Consider the following 16390-nt stretch of genomic DNA (forward strand, 5'->3'; position numbering starts at 1 on the left):
TCACTCAGTCATCCTACCTGCTGATGCAACAGTGAGTTGTCAATGGGGAGAGACCGTTCACCTGCTCACAGTGTGGGAAGTGATTCACTCAGTCATCCAACCTGCTGATACACCAGTGAGTTCACACTGGGGAGAGACCGTTCACCTGCTCTGAATGTCGGGAGAGATTCACTCAGTCATCCTACCTTCTGATCCACCAGTGAGTTCACACTGGGGAGAGACCATTCACCTGCTCAGAGTCTGGTCGGAGATTCACTCAGTCATCCGACCTACTGAAACAACAGTGAGTTGACAATGGGGAAGAGACCGTTGACCTGCTCAGAGTGTGGGAAGTGATTCACTCAGTCATCCTACCTTCTGATACACCAGTGAGTTCACACTGGGGAGAGACAATTCACCTGCTCAGAGTGTGGGATGAGATTCACTCTGTCATCTTGCCTGCTGATACACCAGTGAGTTCACACTTGGAAGAGACCGTTCACCTGTTCAGAGTGTGGCATGGGATTCACTCAGAAATCCTACCTTATGATACACCAGTCAGTTCACACTGGGGAGAGACCATTCACCTGCTCAGATTGTTGGAAGAGATTCACTCAGTCATCCTGCCTGCTGTTACACCAGTGAGTTCATACTTAGGAGAGACCATTCACCTGCTCAGAGTGTGGGAAGAGATTCACTCAGTCATCCTAACTGCTGATACAACTGTGAGTTGACAATGGGGACAGACCGTTCACCTGCTCAGGGTGTGGGCAAGAGTTTCACTCTGTCATCCAACCTGCTGATACACCAGTGAGATGACACTGGGGAGAGACAGTTCACCTGCTCTGACTGTGGACAGAGATTCACTCAGTCATCCTCCCAGCTGATACACCAGTGAGTTCACACTGGGGAGAGACCGTTCACCTTTTCAGAGTGTGGAATTGATTCACTCAATCATCCTACCTGCTGATACACCAGTGAGTTCATACTGGGGAGAGACCGTTCACCGGCTCATAGTGTGGGAAGAGATTCACTCAGTCATCCTACCTGCTGATATACCAGTGATTTCACATTGGGGAGAGACCGTTCACCAGCTCAGTGTACGGGAAGAGGTTCACTCAGTCATCCAAGCTGCTGATACCCCAGTGAGTTCACACTGGGGAGAGACCATTCCCCTTTGAGAGTGTGGGAAAGGATTTACTCTGTCATCCTACCGGCTGATACACCAGTGAGTTCACAGTTGGGAGAGACCACTCACCTGCTCAGAGTCTGGTACGAGATTCACTCAGACATCCTACCTGCTGTAACAAGAGTGAGTTCACAATGGGGAGAGACCATTCATCTGCTCAGAGTCTCGTGGGAGAATAACTCGGTCATTGTCCCTGCTGATACATCACAAAGTTCACACTGGGGAGAGACCGTTCACCTGCTCAGAAAGTTGGAAGAGATTCACTCAGTCATCCTACCTTCGGATGCACCAGTGAGTTCACACTGGGGAGAGACCATTCACCTGCTCAGATTGTTGGATGAGATTCACTCAGTCATCCTGCCTGCTGTTACACCAGTGAGTTCACACTGGGGAGACATCATTCACCTGCTCAGAGTGTAGGAAGAGATTCACTCAGTCATCCTACCTGCTGATAAAACAGTGAGTTGAGACTGGCGAGAGACCATTCAACAGCTCAGAGTGTGGGAAGAGATTCCCTCAGTCATCCAAACTGCTGATACACCTGTGAGTTCACACTGGGGAGAGACCTTTCACCTGCTCAGATTGTTGCATGAGATTCACTCAGTCATCCTGCCTGCTGTTACACCAGTGAGTTCACACTGGGGAGACATCATTCACCTGCTCAGAGTGTAGGAAGAGATTCACTCAGTCATCCTACCTGCTGATAGAACAGTGAGTTGAGACTGGCGAGAGACCATTCAACAGCTCAGAGTGTGGGAAAGAGATTCACTCTGTCATCCTACCTGCTGATACACCAGTGGGTTGACACTGGGGAGAGACCGTTCACCTACTGAGTGTGGACAGAGATTCACTCAGTTATCCTACCAGCTGATACACCAATGAGTTATCACTGGGGAGAGACCTTTCACCTGTTCAGAGTGTGGGAAGGGAATCACTCAATTATCCTACCTGCTGATACACCAGTGAGTTCACACTGGGGAGAGACCGTTCACCTACTCAGAGTCTGGGAAGAGATTTACTCAGTCATCCTACCTGCTGATACACCAGTGAGTTCACACAGGGGAGAGACCCTTCACCTGCTCAGAGTGTGGGATGAGATTCACTCAGTCATCCTACTTGCTAATACACCAGTGAGTTCACACTGGGGAGAGACCATTCACCTGCGCAGAGTGTGGGAAGCGATTCACTCTGTCAACCTACCTGCTGATACAACAGTGAGTTCACAATGGGGAGAGACCTTTCACCTGCTCAGAGTGTGGGAACGAGATTCACTCAGTCATCCTCCCAGCTGATATACCAGTGAGTTATCACTGGGGAGAGACCGTTCACCTGCTCAGTGTGCGGGAAGAGGTTCATTCAGTCATCCTAACTGCTGATTCACCAGTGAGTTCACACTGGGGAGAGACCATTCACCTGCTCAGTGTCAGTAGGAGATTCACTCGGTCATCATACATGCTGAAACAAGAGAGAGTTCACAATGGGGATAGACCATTCACCTGCTCAGGGTGTGGGAAGAGATTCACTCAGTCATCCTACCTGCTGAAACAACAATGAGTTCACAATGGGGAGAGAACATTCACCTGCTCAGAGTGTGGGAAGAGAATCACTCAGTCATCCTAACTGCTGATGCAACAGTGAGTTGACAATGGGGACAGACCGTTCACCTGCTCAGAGTGTGGGATGTGATTCACTCAGTCATCCAACCTGCTGATATACCAGTGAGTTTACTCTGCGGAGAGACCATTCACCTGCTCACAGTCTGGTAGGAGATGCACTCAGACATCCTACCTGCTGAAACAACAGTGAGTTCACACTGGGGAGAGACCATTCACCTGCTCAGTGTCAGTAGGAGATTCACTCGGTCATCATACCTGCGGAAACAAGAGTGAGTTCACAATGGGGATAGACCATTCACCTGCTCAGGGTGTGGGAAGAGATTCACTCAGTCATCCTAACTGCTGATGCAACAGTGAGTTGACAATTGGGAGAGACCGTTCACCTGTTCACAGTGTGGGAAGAGATTCACTCAGTCATCCAACATGCTGATACACTGGTGAGTTCACACTGGGGAGAGACCGTTCACCTGCTCTGAATGTCGGGAGAGAGGCACTCAGTCATCCTACCAGCTGATACACCTGTGAGGTATCACTGGGGAGAGACCTTTCACCTTTTCAGAGTGTGGAAGGGATTCACTCAATCATCCTACCTGCTGATACACAAGTGAGTTCATACTGGTGAGAGACCTTTCACCTGCTCATAGTTTGGGACGACATTCACTCAGTCTTCCTACCTGCTGATATACCAGTGATTTCACATTAGGGAGAGACTGTTCACCAGCTCAGTGAACGGAAGAGGGTCACTCAGTCATCCTACCTGCTGATTCACCAGTGAGTTCACACTGGGGAGAGACCATTCCCCTTTCAGAGTGTGGGAAAGTATTCACTCAGACATCCTACCTGCTGTAACAACAGTGAGTTCACAATGGAGAGAGACCATTCACCTGCGCAGAGTCTGGTAGGAAATTCACTCAGACATCCAACCTGCTGATACACCAGTGAGTTCACACTGGGGAGAGACCATTCACCTGCTCAGAGTCTGGATGAGATTCAGACAGTCATCCTACCTGCTGAAACAAAAATGAGTTCATTATGGGGAGAGACCATTCATCTGCTCAGAGTGTGGGAAGAGAATCACTCAGTCATCCTAACTGCTGAAACAACAGTGAGTTGAAAATGGGGACAGACCGTTCACCTGCTCAGAGTGTGGGAAGTGATTCACTCAGTCATCCAACCTGCTGATATACCAGCGAGTTTACACTGGGGAGAGACCGTGCACCTCCTCAGAGTGTCGGAAGAGATTCACTCAGTCATCCTACCTTCTGATACACCAGTGAGTTCACCCTGGGGAGAGACGATTCAGCTGCTCAGAGTGTGGAATGAAATTCACTCAGTCATCTTTCCTGCTGATACAAAAGTGAGTTCACACTGGGGAGAGACCTTTCACCTGCTCAGAATGTGGGAAAGAGATTCACTCTGTCATCCTACCTGCTGTTACACAAATGAGTTGACACTGGGGAGAGACCGTTCACCTGCTCTGAGAGTGGACAGAGATTCACTCAGTCATCCTAGCAGCTGACACACCAGTGAGTTACCACTGAGGAGAGACCGTTCACCTTGTCAGAGTGTGGGAACAGATTCAATCAGTCATCCTCCCTGCTGATACACCAGTGAGTTCACACTGGGGAGAGACCATTCCCCTCTCAGAGTGTGGGAAAGGATTCACTCAGTCATCCAACCTGCTGATATACCATTGAGTTTACACTGGGGAGTGACCATTCACCTGCTCAGAGTGTGGGAAGAGAATCACTCAGTCATCCTAACTGCTGATGCAACAGTGAGTTGACAATGGGGACAGACCGTTCACCTGCTCAGAGTGTGGGATGTGATTCACTCAGTCATCCAACCTGCTGATATACCAGTGAGTTTACTCTGCGGAGAGACCATTCACCTGCTCACAGTCTGGTAGGAGATGCACTCAGACATCCTACCAGCTGAAACAACAGTGAGTTCACACTGGGGAGAGACCATTCACCTGCTCAGTGTCAGTAGGAGATTCACTCGGTCATCATACCTGCGGAAACAAGAGTGAGTTCACAATGGGGATAGACCATTCACCTGCTCAGGGTGTGGGAAGAGATTCACTCAGTCATCCTACCAGCTGATACAACAGTGAGTTGACAATTGGGAGAGACCGTTCACATGCTCACAGTGTGGGAAGAGATTCACTCAGTCATCCAACATGCTGATACACTGGTGAGTTCACACTGGGGAGAGACCGTTCACCTGCTCTGAATGTCGGGAGAGAGTCACTCAGTCATCCTACCTTCTGATACACCAGTGAGTTCACACTGGGGAGAGACCATTCAGCTGCTCAGAGTGTTGGATGAGACTCACTCAGTCATCCTGCCTGCTGTTCCACCAGTGTGTTCAGACTGGGGAGAGACCATTCACCTGCTCAGAGTCTGGGAAGAGATTCACTCAGTTATCCTTCCTGCTGATACACCAGTGAGTTGACCCTGGGGAGAGACAGTTCACCTGCTCTGAGTGTGGACAGAGATTCACTCAGTCATCCTACCTTCTGATACACCAGTGAGTTGACAATGGGGACAGACCGTTCACCTGCTCAGAGTGTCGGAAGAGATTCACTCAGTCATCCTACCTTCTGATACACCAGTGAGTTCACACTGGGGAGAGACCATTCACCTGCTCAGACTGTGGGATGAGATTCACTCAGTCATCCAAACTGCTGATACACCAGAGAGTTCACACTGGGGAGAGACCTTTCACCTGCTCAGAGAGTGGGAAAGAGATTCACTCAGTCATCCTTCCTTCAGATAAACCAGTGAGTTAACACTGGGGAGAGAACGTTCACCTGCTCGGAGTGTGGGAAAGAGATTCACTCAGTCATCCTACCAGCTGATACACCAGTGAGTTATCACTGGGGTGAGACCGTTCACCTTTTCAGAGTTTGGAAGAGATTCACTCAGTCATCCTACCTGCTGATACACCAGTTGTTCACACTGGGGAGGGACCATTCACCTGCTCAGAGTCTTGTAGGTGATTCACTCAGTCATCCTACCTGCTGATACAAAAGTGAGTTGACAATGGGGAGAGACCGTTCACCAGCTGAGTGTGGGAAGTGGTTCACTCAGTCATCCAAACTGCCGAAACAACAGTGAGTTCACAATGGGGAGAGACCGTTCACCTGCTCAGAATGTGGGAAGAGATTCACTCAGTCATCCTACCAGCTGAAACACCAGTGAGTTCACACTGGGGAGAGACCGTTCTCCTGCTCATAGTTTGGGAAGAGATTCACTCAGTCATCCTACCTGCTGATACACCAGTGAGTTCACACTGGGGAGAGACCGTTCACCTGCTCATAGTTTGGGAAGAGATTCACTCCGTCATCCTACCTGCTGATACACCAGTGAGTTCACACTGGGGAGAGACCGTTCACCTGCTCATAGTGTGGGAAGAGATTCACTCAGTCATCCTACCTGCTGATACCCAATGAGTTCACACTGGGGAGAGACCATTCCTCTCTCATAGTTTGGGAAGAGATTCACTCAGTCATCCTGCCTGCAGTTCCACCAGTGTGTTCAGACTGGGCAGAGACCATTCACCTGCTCAGAGTCTGGTAGGAGATTCTGTCAGTCATCCTACCTGCTGATACAACAGTGAGTTCACAATGGGGAGAGAACATTCACCTGCTCAGAGTGTGGGAAGAGATTCACTCTGTTATCCTTCCTGCTGATACACCAGTGAGTTGACCCTGGGGAGAGACAGTTCACCTGCTCTGAGTGTGGACAGAGATTCACTCAGTCATCTTACCAGCTGATACACCTGTGAGTTATCACTGGGGAGAGACCTTTCACCTTTTCAGAGTGTGGAAGGGATTCACTCAATCATCCTACCTGCTGATACACATGTGAGTTCATACTGGTGAGAGACCTTTCACCTGCTCATAGTGTGGGACGACATTCACTCAGTCATCCTACCTGCAGATATACCAGTGATTTCACATTAGGGAGAGACTGTTCACCAGCTCAGTGCACGGAAGAGGGTCACTCAGTCATCCTACCTGCTGATTCACCAGTGAGTTCACACTGGGGAGAGACCATTCCCCTTTCAGAGTGTGGGAAAGGATTTACTCAGTCATCCTACCTGCTGATACACCAGTGAGTCCACACTGGGGAGAGACCATTCACCTGCTCAGAGTCTGATAGGAGATTCACTCAGACATCCTACCTGCTGTAACAACAGTGAGTTCACAATGGGGAGAGACCATTCACCTGCGCAGAGTCAGGTAGGAGATTCACTCAGACATCCAACCTGCTGATACACCAGTGAGTTCACACTGGGGAGAGACCGTTCACCAGCTCAGAGTGTCGGAAGAGATTCACTCAGTCATCCTACCTTCTGATACACCAGTGAGTTCACAATGGGGAGAGACCATTCACCTGCTCAGAGTCTGGATGAGATTCAGACAGTCATCCTAACTGCTGAAACAACAATGAGTTCATTATGGGGAGAGGCCATTCATCTGCGCAGAGTGTGGGAATAGAATCACTCAGTCATCCTAACTGCTGAAACAACAGTGAGTTGACAATGGGGACAGACCGTTCACCTGCTCAGAGTGTGGGAAGTGATTCACTCAGTCATCCAACCTGCTGATATACCAGTGAGTTTACACTGGGGAGAGACTGTGCACCTCCTCAGAGTGTCGGAAGAGATTCACTCAGTCATCCTACCTTCTGATACACCAGTGAGTTCACCCTTGGGAGAGACGATTCAGCTGCTCAGAGTGTGGAATGAAATTCACTCAGTCATCTTTCCTGCTGATACAAAAGTGAGTTCACACTCGGGAGAGACCTTTCACCTGCTCAGAATGTGGGAAAGAGATTCACTTTGTCATCCTACCTGCTGTTACACAAATGAGTAGACACTGGGGAGAGACCGTTCACCTGCTCTGAGTGTGGACAGAGATTCACTCAGTCATCCTAGCAGCTGATACACCAGTGAGTTATCACTGAGGAGAGACCGTTCTGCTTGTCAGAGTGTGGGAAGGGATTCAATCAGTCATCCTCCCTGCTGATACACCAGTGAGTTCACACTGGGGAGAGACCATTCCCCTCTCAGAGTGTGGGAAAGGATTCACTCAGTCATCCAACCTGCTGATATACCATTGAGTTTACACTGGGGAGAGACCATTCACCTGCTCAGAGTCTGGTAGGAGATGCACTGAGACATCCTACCTGCTGAAACAACAGTGAGTTCACACTGGGGAGAGACCATTCACCTGCTCAGAGTGTGGGAAGTGATTCACTCAGTCATCCAACCTGTTGATACACCAGTGAGTTCACACTGGGGAGAGACCGTTCACCTGCTCAGAGTGTCGGAAGAGATTCACTCAGTCATCCTACCTTCTGATACACCAGTGAGTTCACACTGGGGAGAGACCTTTCACCTGCACAGAGAGTGGGAAAGAGATTCACTCAGTCATCCTTCCTTCAGATAAACCAGTGAGTTAACACTGGGGAGAGAACGTTCACCTGCTCAGAGTGTGGGTAAGAGATTCACTCAGTCATCCTACCAGCTGATACACCAGTGAGGTATCACTGGGGAGAGACCGTTCACCTTTTCAGAGTTTGGAAGAGATTCACTCAGTCATCCTACCTGCTGATACACCAGTAGTTCACACTGGGGAGGGACCATTCACCTGCTCAGAGTCTTGTAGGTGATTCACTCAGTCATCCTACCTGCTGATACAAGAGTGAGTTGACAATGGGGAGAGACCGTTCACCAGCTGAGTGTGGGAAGTGATTCACTCAGTCATCCAACCTGCTGATATACCAGTGAGTTCACACTGGGGAGAGACCGTTCACCTGCTCAGAGTGTCGGAAGAGATTCACTCAGTCATTCTACCTTCTGATACAACAGTGAGTTCACACTGGGGAGAGACCATTCACCTGCTCAGAGTGTTGGAAAAGAATCACTCAGTCATCCTGCCTGCTGTTACACCAGTGAGTTCACACTGGGGAGAGACCATTCACCTGCTCAGAGTCTGGCAGGAGATTCAGTCAGTCATCCTACCTGCTGAAGCAACAGTGAGTTCACAATGGGGAGAGACCGTTCACCTGCTCAGAATGTGGGAAGAGATTCACTCAGTCATTATAACTGCTGATACAACAGTGAGTTAACAATGGGGACAGACCATTCACCTGCTCCGAGTGTGGCAAGTGATTCACTCAGTCATCCTACCAGCTGATACACCACTGAGTTCACACTGGGGAGAGACCGTTCACCTGCTCATAGTGTGGGAAAGGATTTACTCAGTCATCCTACCTGCTGATACACCAGTGAGTTCACACTGGGGAGAGACCATTCACCTGCTCAGACTGTGGGATGAAATTCACTCAGTCATCCAAACTGCTGATACACCAGTGACTTCACACTGGGGAGAGACCTTTCACCTGCTCAGAGTGTGGGAAAGAGATTCACTCTGTCATCCTACCTGCTGATAAACCAGTGAGTTAACAGTGGGCAGAGAACTTTCATCTGCTCAGAGTGTGGACAGAGATTCACTCAGTCATCCTACCAGCTAATACACCAGTTCGTTATCACTGGGATAGACCGTTCACCTTTTCGGTGTGTGGAAGGGATTCACTCAGTCATCCTACCTGCTGATACACCGGTGAGTTCACACTGGGGAGAGAGCGTTCACCTGCTCATAGTGAGGGAAGAGATTTACTCTGTCATCCTACCTGCTGATACACCAGTGAGTTCACACTGGGGAGAGACCATTCACCTGCTCAGAGTCTGGTTGGAGATGGACTCAGACATCCTACCTGCTGAAACAACAGTGAGTTCACAATGGGGAGAGACCATTCACCTGCTCAGAATGTGGGAAGTGATTCACTGAGTCATCCAACCTGCTGATACACCAGTGAGTTCACACTGGGGAGAGACCGTTCACCTGCTCAGAGTGTCGGAAGAGATTCACTCAGTCATCCTACCTTCTGATACACCAGTGAGTTCACACTGGGGAGAGACCATTCACCTGCTCAGAGTCTGGTTGGAGATGGACTCAGACATCCTACCTGCTGAAACAACATTGAGTTCACAATGGGGAGAGACCATTCACCTGCTCAGAGTGTGGGAAGAGATTCACTCAATCATCCTACCTTCTAATGCACCAGTGAGTTCACACTGGGTAGAGACCATTCACCTGCTCAGACTGTGGGATGAGATTCACTCAGTCATCCTACCTGATGATAAAACAGTGAGTTAACACTGGGGAGAGAACGTTCACCTGCTCAGAGTGTGGAAGGGATTCACTCAGTCATCCTACCTGTTGGTACACCAGTGAGTTCACACTGGGGAGAGACCGTTCACCTGCTCATAGTGTGGGAAGAATTCACTAAGTCTTCTTACCTGCTGATACACCAGTGAGTTCACACTGGGGAGAGACCGTTCACCTGCTCAGTGTACGGGAAGATGTTCACTCAGTCTTCCTACCTGCTGATACACCAGTGAGTTCACACTGGGGAGAGACCATTCCCCTTTCATAGTGTGGGAAAGGATTTACTCAGTCATCCTACCTGCTGATGCACCAGTAGTTCACACTGGGGAGGGACCATTCACCTGCTCTGAGTCTTGTAGGAGATTCACTCAGTCATCCTACCTGCTGATACAACAGTGAGTTGACAATGGGGAGAGACCGTTCACCTGCTGAGTGTGGGAAGTGATTCACTCAGTCATCCAACCTGCTGATATACCAGTGAGTTCACAGTGGGGAGAGACCATTCCCCTGCTCAGAGTGTTGGATGAGATTCACTCAGTCATCCTGCCTGCTGTTACACCGGCCTTTCATTGCAGCAGCTTTTTCGGGAGCAGAGAGTGAGCTAGTGAGCAGCTGGGAAGCTCAGTTTGAAAGTAAATTTAATTTCCTTTTGTTTTTCGGCGGAGGCCAGGGGGCTGCTGGGTAAGTAAAACACTATATATTTGGGCGGTTTCTGAACCCGAGACACCACACTTGTCGTGTCTCCCACCCGCCCTCCTCCTCTAACCAAAAAAAAAGGACTCGGTGGGGTGTTTATAAGGTAAGGCTTTTTCGATTTCTCTGGTTTTATTGTGATTGGTAAAAACTTTTCGTTCCTTTTTCATTTAACTAAGTTAAGCTTAAGATTAAAAATGGCAGGAGATCTCAGACCCGTGTCATGCTCCTCTTGCTCAATGTGGGAGCTCAGGGACACGGCTGATGTCCCTGACTCCTTCACGTGCAGTAAGTGTGTCCAGCTGCAGCTCTTGTTAGACCGCATGACGGCTCTCGAGCTGCGGATGGACTCACTTTGGAGCATGCGCGATGCTGAGGAGGTCGTGGATTGCACGTTTAGTGAATTGGTCACACCGCAGATTAGGATTGCTGAGGGAGAAAGGGAATGGGTGACCAAAAGGCAGAGAAAGAGCAGGAAGGCAGCGCAGGAGTCCCCTGCGGTCTTCTCCCTCCAAAACAAGTATACCGTTTTGGATACTGTTGGGGGAGATGGCTCACCAGGGGAAGGCAGCAGTAGCCAGGTCCATGGCACCGTGGCTGGCTCTGCTGTTCAGTAGGGCGGGAAAAAGAGTGGAAGGGCTATAGTCGTAGGGGATTCTTTTGTAAGGGGAGTAGATAGGCGGTTCTGTGGTCGAAAACGAGGCTCCCGAATGGTATGTTGCCTCCCAGGTGCACGGGTCAGGGATGTCTCAGATCGGCTGCAGAACATTCTAAAGGGGGAGGGTGAACAGCCAGTTGTCATTGTGCACATAGGCACTAATGATATAGGTAAAAAACGGGATGAGGTCCTACAAGCAGAGTTTAGGGAGTTAGGAGCCAAGTTAAAAAGTAGGACCTCAGAGGTAGTAATCTCAGGATTACTACCAGTGCCACGTGATAGTCAGAGTAAAAATGAAAGAATAGTCAGGATGAATGCGTGGCTTGAGAGATGGTGCAGGAAGGAGGGGTTCAGATTTTTGGGACATTGGGACCGGTTCTGGGGGAGGTGGGACTATTACAAATTGGACGGTCTACACCTGGGCCGGACTGGAACCAATGTCCTTGGAGGTGCTTTTGCTAACGCTGTTGGGGAGGGTTTAAACTAATGTGGCAGGGGGATGGGAACCAATTGAGGTCAGTTGACAGTAAGGAGTTAGTAACAAAAGCTTGTAAGGAACTAGATAATGAAGTCAGTGTGACTAAGGGGAAGAACAGGCAGGGAGCAGATGATGAATATAAAGGGACTGGTGGTCTGAGGTGCATTTGTTTTAATGCAAGAAGTGTAGTAGGTAAGGTAGATGAACTTAGGGCTTGGATTAGTACCTGGGAGTATGATGTTATTGCTATTACTGAGACTTGGTTGAGGGAAGGGCATGATTGGCAACTAAATATCCCAGGATATCGATGCTTCAGGCGGGATAGAGAGGGAGGTAAAAGGGGTGGAGGAGTTGCATTACTGGTCAAAGAGGATATCACAGCTGTGCTGAAGGAGGGCACTATGGAGGACTCGAGCAGTGAGGCAATATGGACAGAACTCAGAAATAGGAAGGGTGCGGTAACAATGTTAGGGCTGTACTACAGGCCTCCCAACAGCGAGCGTGAGATAGAGGTACAAATATGTAAACAGATTATGGAAAGATGTAGGAGCAACAGGGTGGTGGTGATAGGAGATTTTAATTTTCCCAACATTGACTGGGATTCGCTTAGTGTTAGAGGTCCAGGTGGAGCAGAATTTGTAAGGAGCATCCAGGAAGGTTTTCTAGAGCAGTATGTAAATAGTCCAACTCGGGAAGGGGCCATACTAGACCTGGTGTTGGGGAATGAGCCCGGCCAGGCTGTTGAAGTTTCAGTAGGGGACTACTTTGAGAATAGTGATCACAATTCCGTAAGCTTTAAAATACTCATGGACAAAGACGAGAGTGGTCCTAAAGGAAGAGTGCTAATTTGGGGGAAGGCCAACTATACCAAAATTCGGCAGGAGCTGGGAAATGTAGATTGGGAGCAGCTGTTTGAAGGTAAATCCACATGTGATATGTGGGAGGCTTTTAAAGAGAGGTTGATTAGCGTTCAGGAGAGACATGTTCCTGTGAAAATGAGGGATAAAAATGGCAAGATTAGGGAACCATGGATGACAGGTGAAATTGTGAGACTAGCTAAGAGGAAAAAGGAAGCATACATAAGGTGTAGGCGGCTGATGAAAGACGAAGCTTTGAAAGAATATCGGGAATGTAGGACCAATCTGAAACGAGGAATTAAGAGGGCTAAAAGGGGTCATGAAATATCTTTAGCAAACAGGGTTAAGGAAAATCCCAAAGCCTTTTATTCATATATAAGGAGAAAGAGGGTAACTAGAGAAAGGATTGGCCCACTAAAGGACAAAGGAGGAATGTTATGCTTGGACTCAGAGAAAATGGGTGAGATTCTAAACGAGTACTTTGCATCGGTATTCACCGAGGAGAGGGACATGACGGATGTTGAGGTTAGGAACAGATGTTTGATTACTCTAGGTCAAGTCGGCATAAGGAGGGAGGAAGTGTTGGGTATTCTAAAGGGCATTAAGGTGGACAAGTCCCCAGGTCCGGATGGGATCTATCCCAGGTTACTGAGGGAAGCGAGAGAGGAAATAGCTGGGGCCTTTACAGATATCTTTGCAGCATCCTTAAACATGGGTGAGGTCCCGGAGGACTGGAGAATTGCTAATGTTGTCCCCTTGTTTAAGAAGGGTAGCAGGGATAATCCACGTAATTATAGACCGGTGAGCCTGACGTCAGTGGTAGGGAAGCTGCTGGAGAAGATACTGAGGGATAGGATCTATTCCCATTTGGAAGAAAATGGGCTCATCAGTGATAGGCAACATGGTTTTGTGCAGGGAAGGTCATGTCTTACCAACTTAATAGAATTCTTTGAGGAAGTGACAACGTTGATTGATGAGGGAAGGGCTGTCGATGTCATATACATGGACTTCAGTAAGGCGTTTGATAAGGTTCCCCATGGCAGGCTGATGGAGAAAGTGAAGGCGCTTGGGGTCCAAGGTGTACTAGCTAGATGGATAAAGAACTGGCTGGGCAACAGGAGACAGAGAGTAGCAGTAGAAGGGAGTTTCTCAAAATGGAGACGTGTGACCAGTGGTGTTCCACAGGGATCCGTGCTGGGACCACTGTTGTTTGTGATATACATTAATGATTTGGAGGAAAGTATAGGTGGACTGATTAGCAAGTTTGCAGACGACACTAATATTGGTGGAGTAGCAGATCGTGAAGGGGACTGTCAGAGAATACAGCAGAATGTAGATAGATTAGAGAGTTGGGCAGAGAAATGGTAGATGGAGTTCAATCAGGGCAAATGCGAGGTGATGCATTTTGGAAGATCCAATTCAAGAGTGAACTATACAGTAAATGGAAAAGTCCTGGGGAAAATTGATGTCCAGAGAGATTTGGGTGTTCAGGTCCACTGTTCCCTGAAGGTGGCAACGCAGGTAAATAGAGTGGTCAAGAAGGCATACGGCATGCTTTCCTTCATCGGACGGGGCATTGAGTACAAGAGTTGGCAGGTCATGTTACAGTTGTATAGGACTTTGGTTCGGCCACATTTGGAATACTGCGTACAGTTCTGGTCGCCACATTATCAAAAGGATGTGGATGCTTTGGAGAGGGTGCAGAGGAGGTTCACCAGGATGTTGCCTGGTATGGAGGGCGCTAGCTATGAAGAGAGGTTGAGCAGATTAGGATTATTTTCATTAGAAAGACGGAGGTTGAGGGGGGACCTGATTGAGGTGTACAAAATCATGAGAGGTATAGACAGAGTGGACAGCAAGAGGATTTTTCCCAGAGAGGGGGTTTCAATTACTAGAGGACACGAGTTCAAAGTGAAAGGGGAAATGTTTAGGGGGGATATGCGTGGAAGGTTCTTTACGCAGAGGGTGGTGGGCACCTGGAACGCGTTGCCAGCGGAGGTGGTAGACGCGGGCACGATGGAGTCTTTTAAGATGTATCTAGACAGATACATGAATGGGCAGGAAGAAAAGAGATACAGAACCTTAGAAAATAGGCGACATGTTTAGAGAGAGGATCTGGATCGGCGCAGGCTTGGAGGGCCGAAGGGCCTGTTCCTGTGCTGTAATTATCTTTGTTCTTGTTCTTTGTTCAGTGAGTTCACACTGGGGAGAGACAATTGACCTGCTCAGAGTCTGGTAGGAAATTCACTCAGTCATCCTATCTGCTGAAACAACAGTGAGTTCACAATGGGGAGAGACCATTCACCTGCTCAGAATGTGGGAATAGATTCACTCAGTCATCCAACCTGCTGATATACCAGTACTTCACTTTGGGGAGAGACCGTTCACCTTTCAGAGTGTCGGAAAAGATTCACTCAGTCATCCTGCCTTCTGATACACCAGTGAGTTCACACTGGGGAGAGTCCATTCAGCTGCTCAGAGTGTGGGATGAGATTCACTCAGTCATCCTGCCTGCTGAAACACCAGTCAATTCACACATGGGAGAGACCGTTCACCTGTTCAGAGTGTGGGACGGGATTCACTCTGTCATCCTACCTGCTGATACACCAGTGAGTTCACACAGGTGAGAGACCTTTCACCTGCTCAGAGTTTTGGATGAGATTCACTCAGTCATCCTACCTGCTGATACACCAGTGAGTTCACACTGGGGAGAGACCATTCAGCAGCTCAGAGTCAGTTTGGAGATTCACTCAGTCATCCTGCCTGCTGTTACACCATTGAGTTCACAAAAGGGGAGAGACCATTCACCTGCTCAGAGTGTGGGAAGAGATTCACTCAGTCATCATAACTGCTGATACAACAGTGATTTGACAATGGGGACAGACCGTTCACGAGCTCAGAGTGTGGGCAAGAGATTCACTCTGTCATCCTACCTGCTGATACACCAGTGAGTTGACACTGGGGAGAGAGAGTTCACCTACTCTGAGTGTGGACAGAGATTCACTCAGTCATCCGACCAGCTGATACACCAGTGAGTTATCACTGGGGAGAGACCGTTCAACTGCTCAGAGTGTCGGAAGAGATTCACTCAGTCATCCTACCTTCTGAGACACCAGTGAGTTCACACTGGGGAGAGACCATTCACCTTTTCAGAGTGTGGAAGGGATTCACTCAATCATCCTACCTGCTGACAAACCAGTGAGTTCATACTGGGGAGAGACCGTTCACCTGCTCCAAGTGTGGGAAGAGATTCACTCAGTCATCCTACCTGCAGATATACATGTGATTTCACATTGGGGAGAGACCGTTCACCAGCTCAGTGTTCGGGAAGAGGTTCACTCAGTCATCCTACCTGCTGATACACCAGTGCGTTCACACTGGGGAGAGACGATACCCCTATCAGACTGTTGGAAAGGATTTACTCAGTCATCCTACCTGCTGATACACCAGTGAGTTCACACTGGGGAGAGAAGATTCACCTGCTCAGAGTCAGGTAGTAGATTCACTCAGTCATCCTAACTGCTGATACAACAGTGATTTGACAATGGGGACATACCGTTCACCTGCTCAGAGTGTGGGAAGAGATTCACTCAGTCATCCAACCTGCTGATATACCAGTGAGTTCACACTGGGGAGAGACCGTTCACCTCCACAGAGAGTCGGAAGAGATTCAC

General features: G+C 48.8%; 1 protein-coding gene across 1 annotated transcript; it reads left to right on the top strand.

Annotated features, from left to right (window-relative positions):
- Positions 1-498: 498 nt before the first annotated feature.
- On the top strand, positions 499-3309 carry LOC137361165 (oocyte zinc finger protein XlCOF20-like). Its single transcript, XM_068026099.1, has 3 exons — positions 499-577; positions 1297-1416; positions 3227-3309. Exons 1-3 carry the CDS (start codon positions 499-501, stop codon positions 3307-3309), a joined length of 282 nt encoding a protein of 93 aa, XP_067882200.1.
- Positions 3310-16390: the final 13081 nt, after the last annotated feature.

Source organism: Heterodontus francisci, unplaced genomic scaffold, assembly GCF_036365525.1.
Source record: "Heterodontus francisci isolate sHetFra1 unplaced genomic scaffold, sHetFra1.hap1 HAP1_SCAFFOLD_374, whole genome shotgun sequence".
In the NCBI taxonomy this organism is placed as follows: Eukaryota; Metazoa; Chordata; class Chondrichthyes; order Heterodontiformes; family Heterodontidae; genus Heterodontus; species Heterodontus francisci.

Excerpts from the sequence above, each read along its gene's own strand:
- LOC137361165 (XM_068026099.1), top strand. The coding sequence starts at position 499 with ATGGGATTCACTCAGAAATCCTACCTTATGATACACCAGTCAGTTCAC. Across the intron at positions 578-1,296 it reads ACCATTCACCTGCTCAGATT|TTCACAATGGGGAGAGACCA; the intron begins GTTGGAAGAGAT and ends AACAAGAGTGAG. Across the intron at positions 1,417-3,226 it reads ACCGTTCACCTGCTCAGAAA|TTCACACTGGGGAGAGACCG; the intron begins GTTGGAAGAGAT and ends TACACTGGTGAG.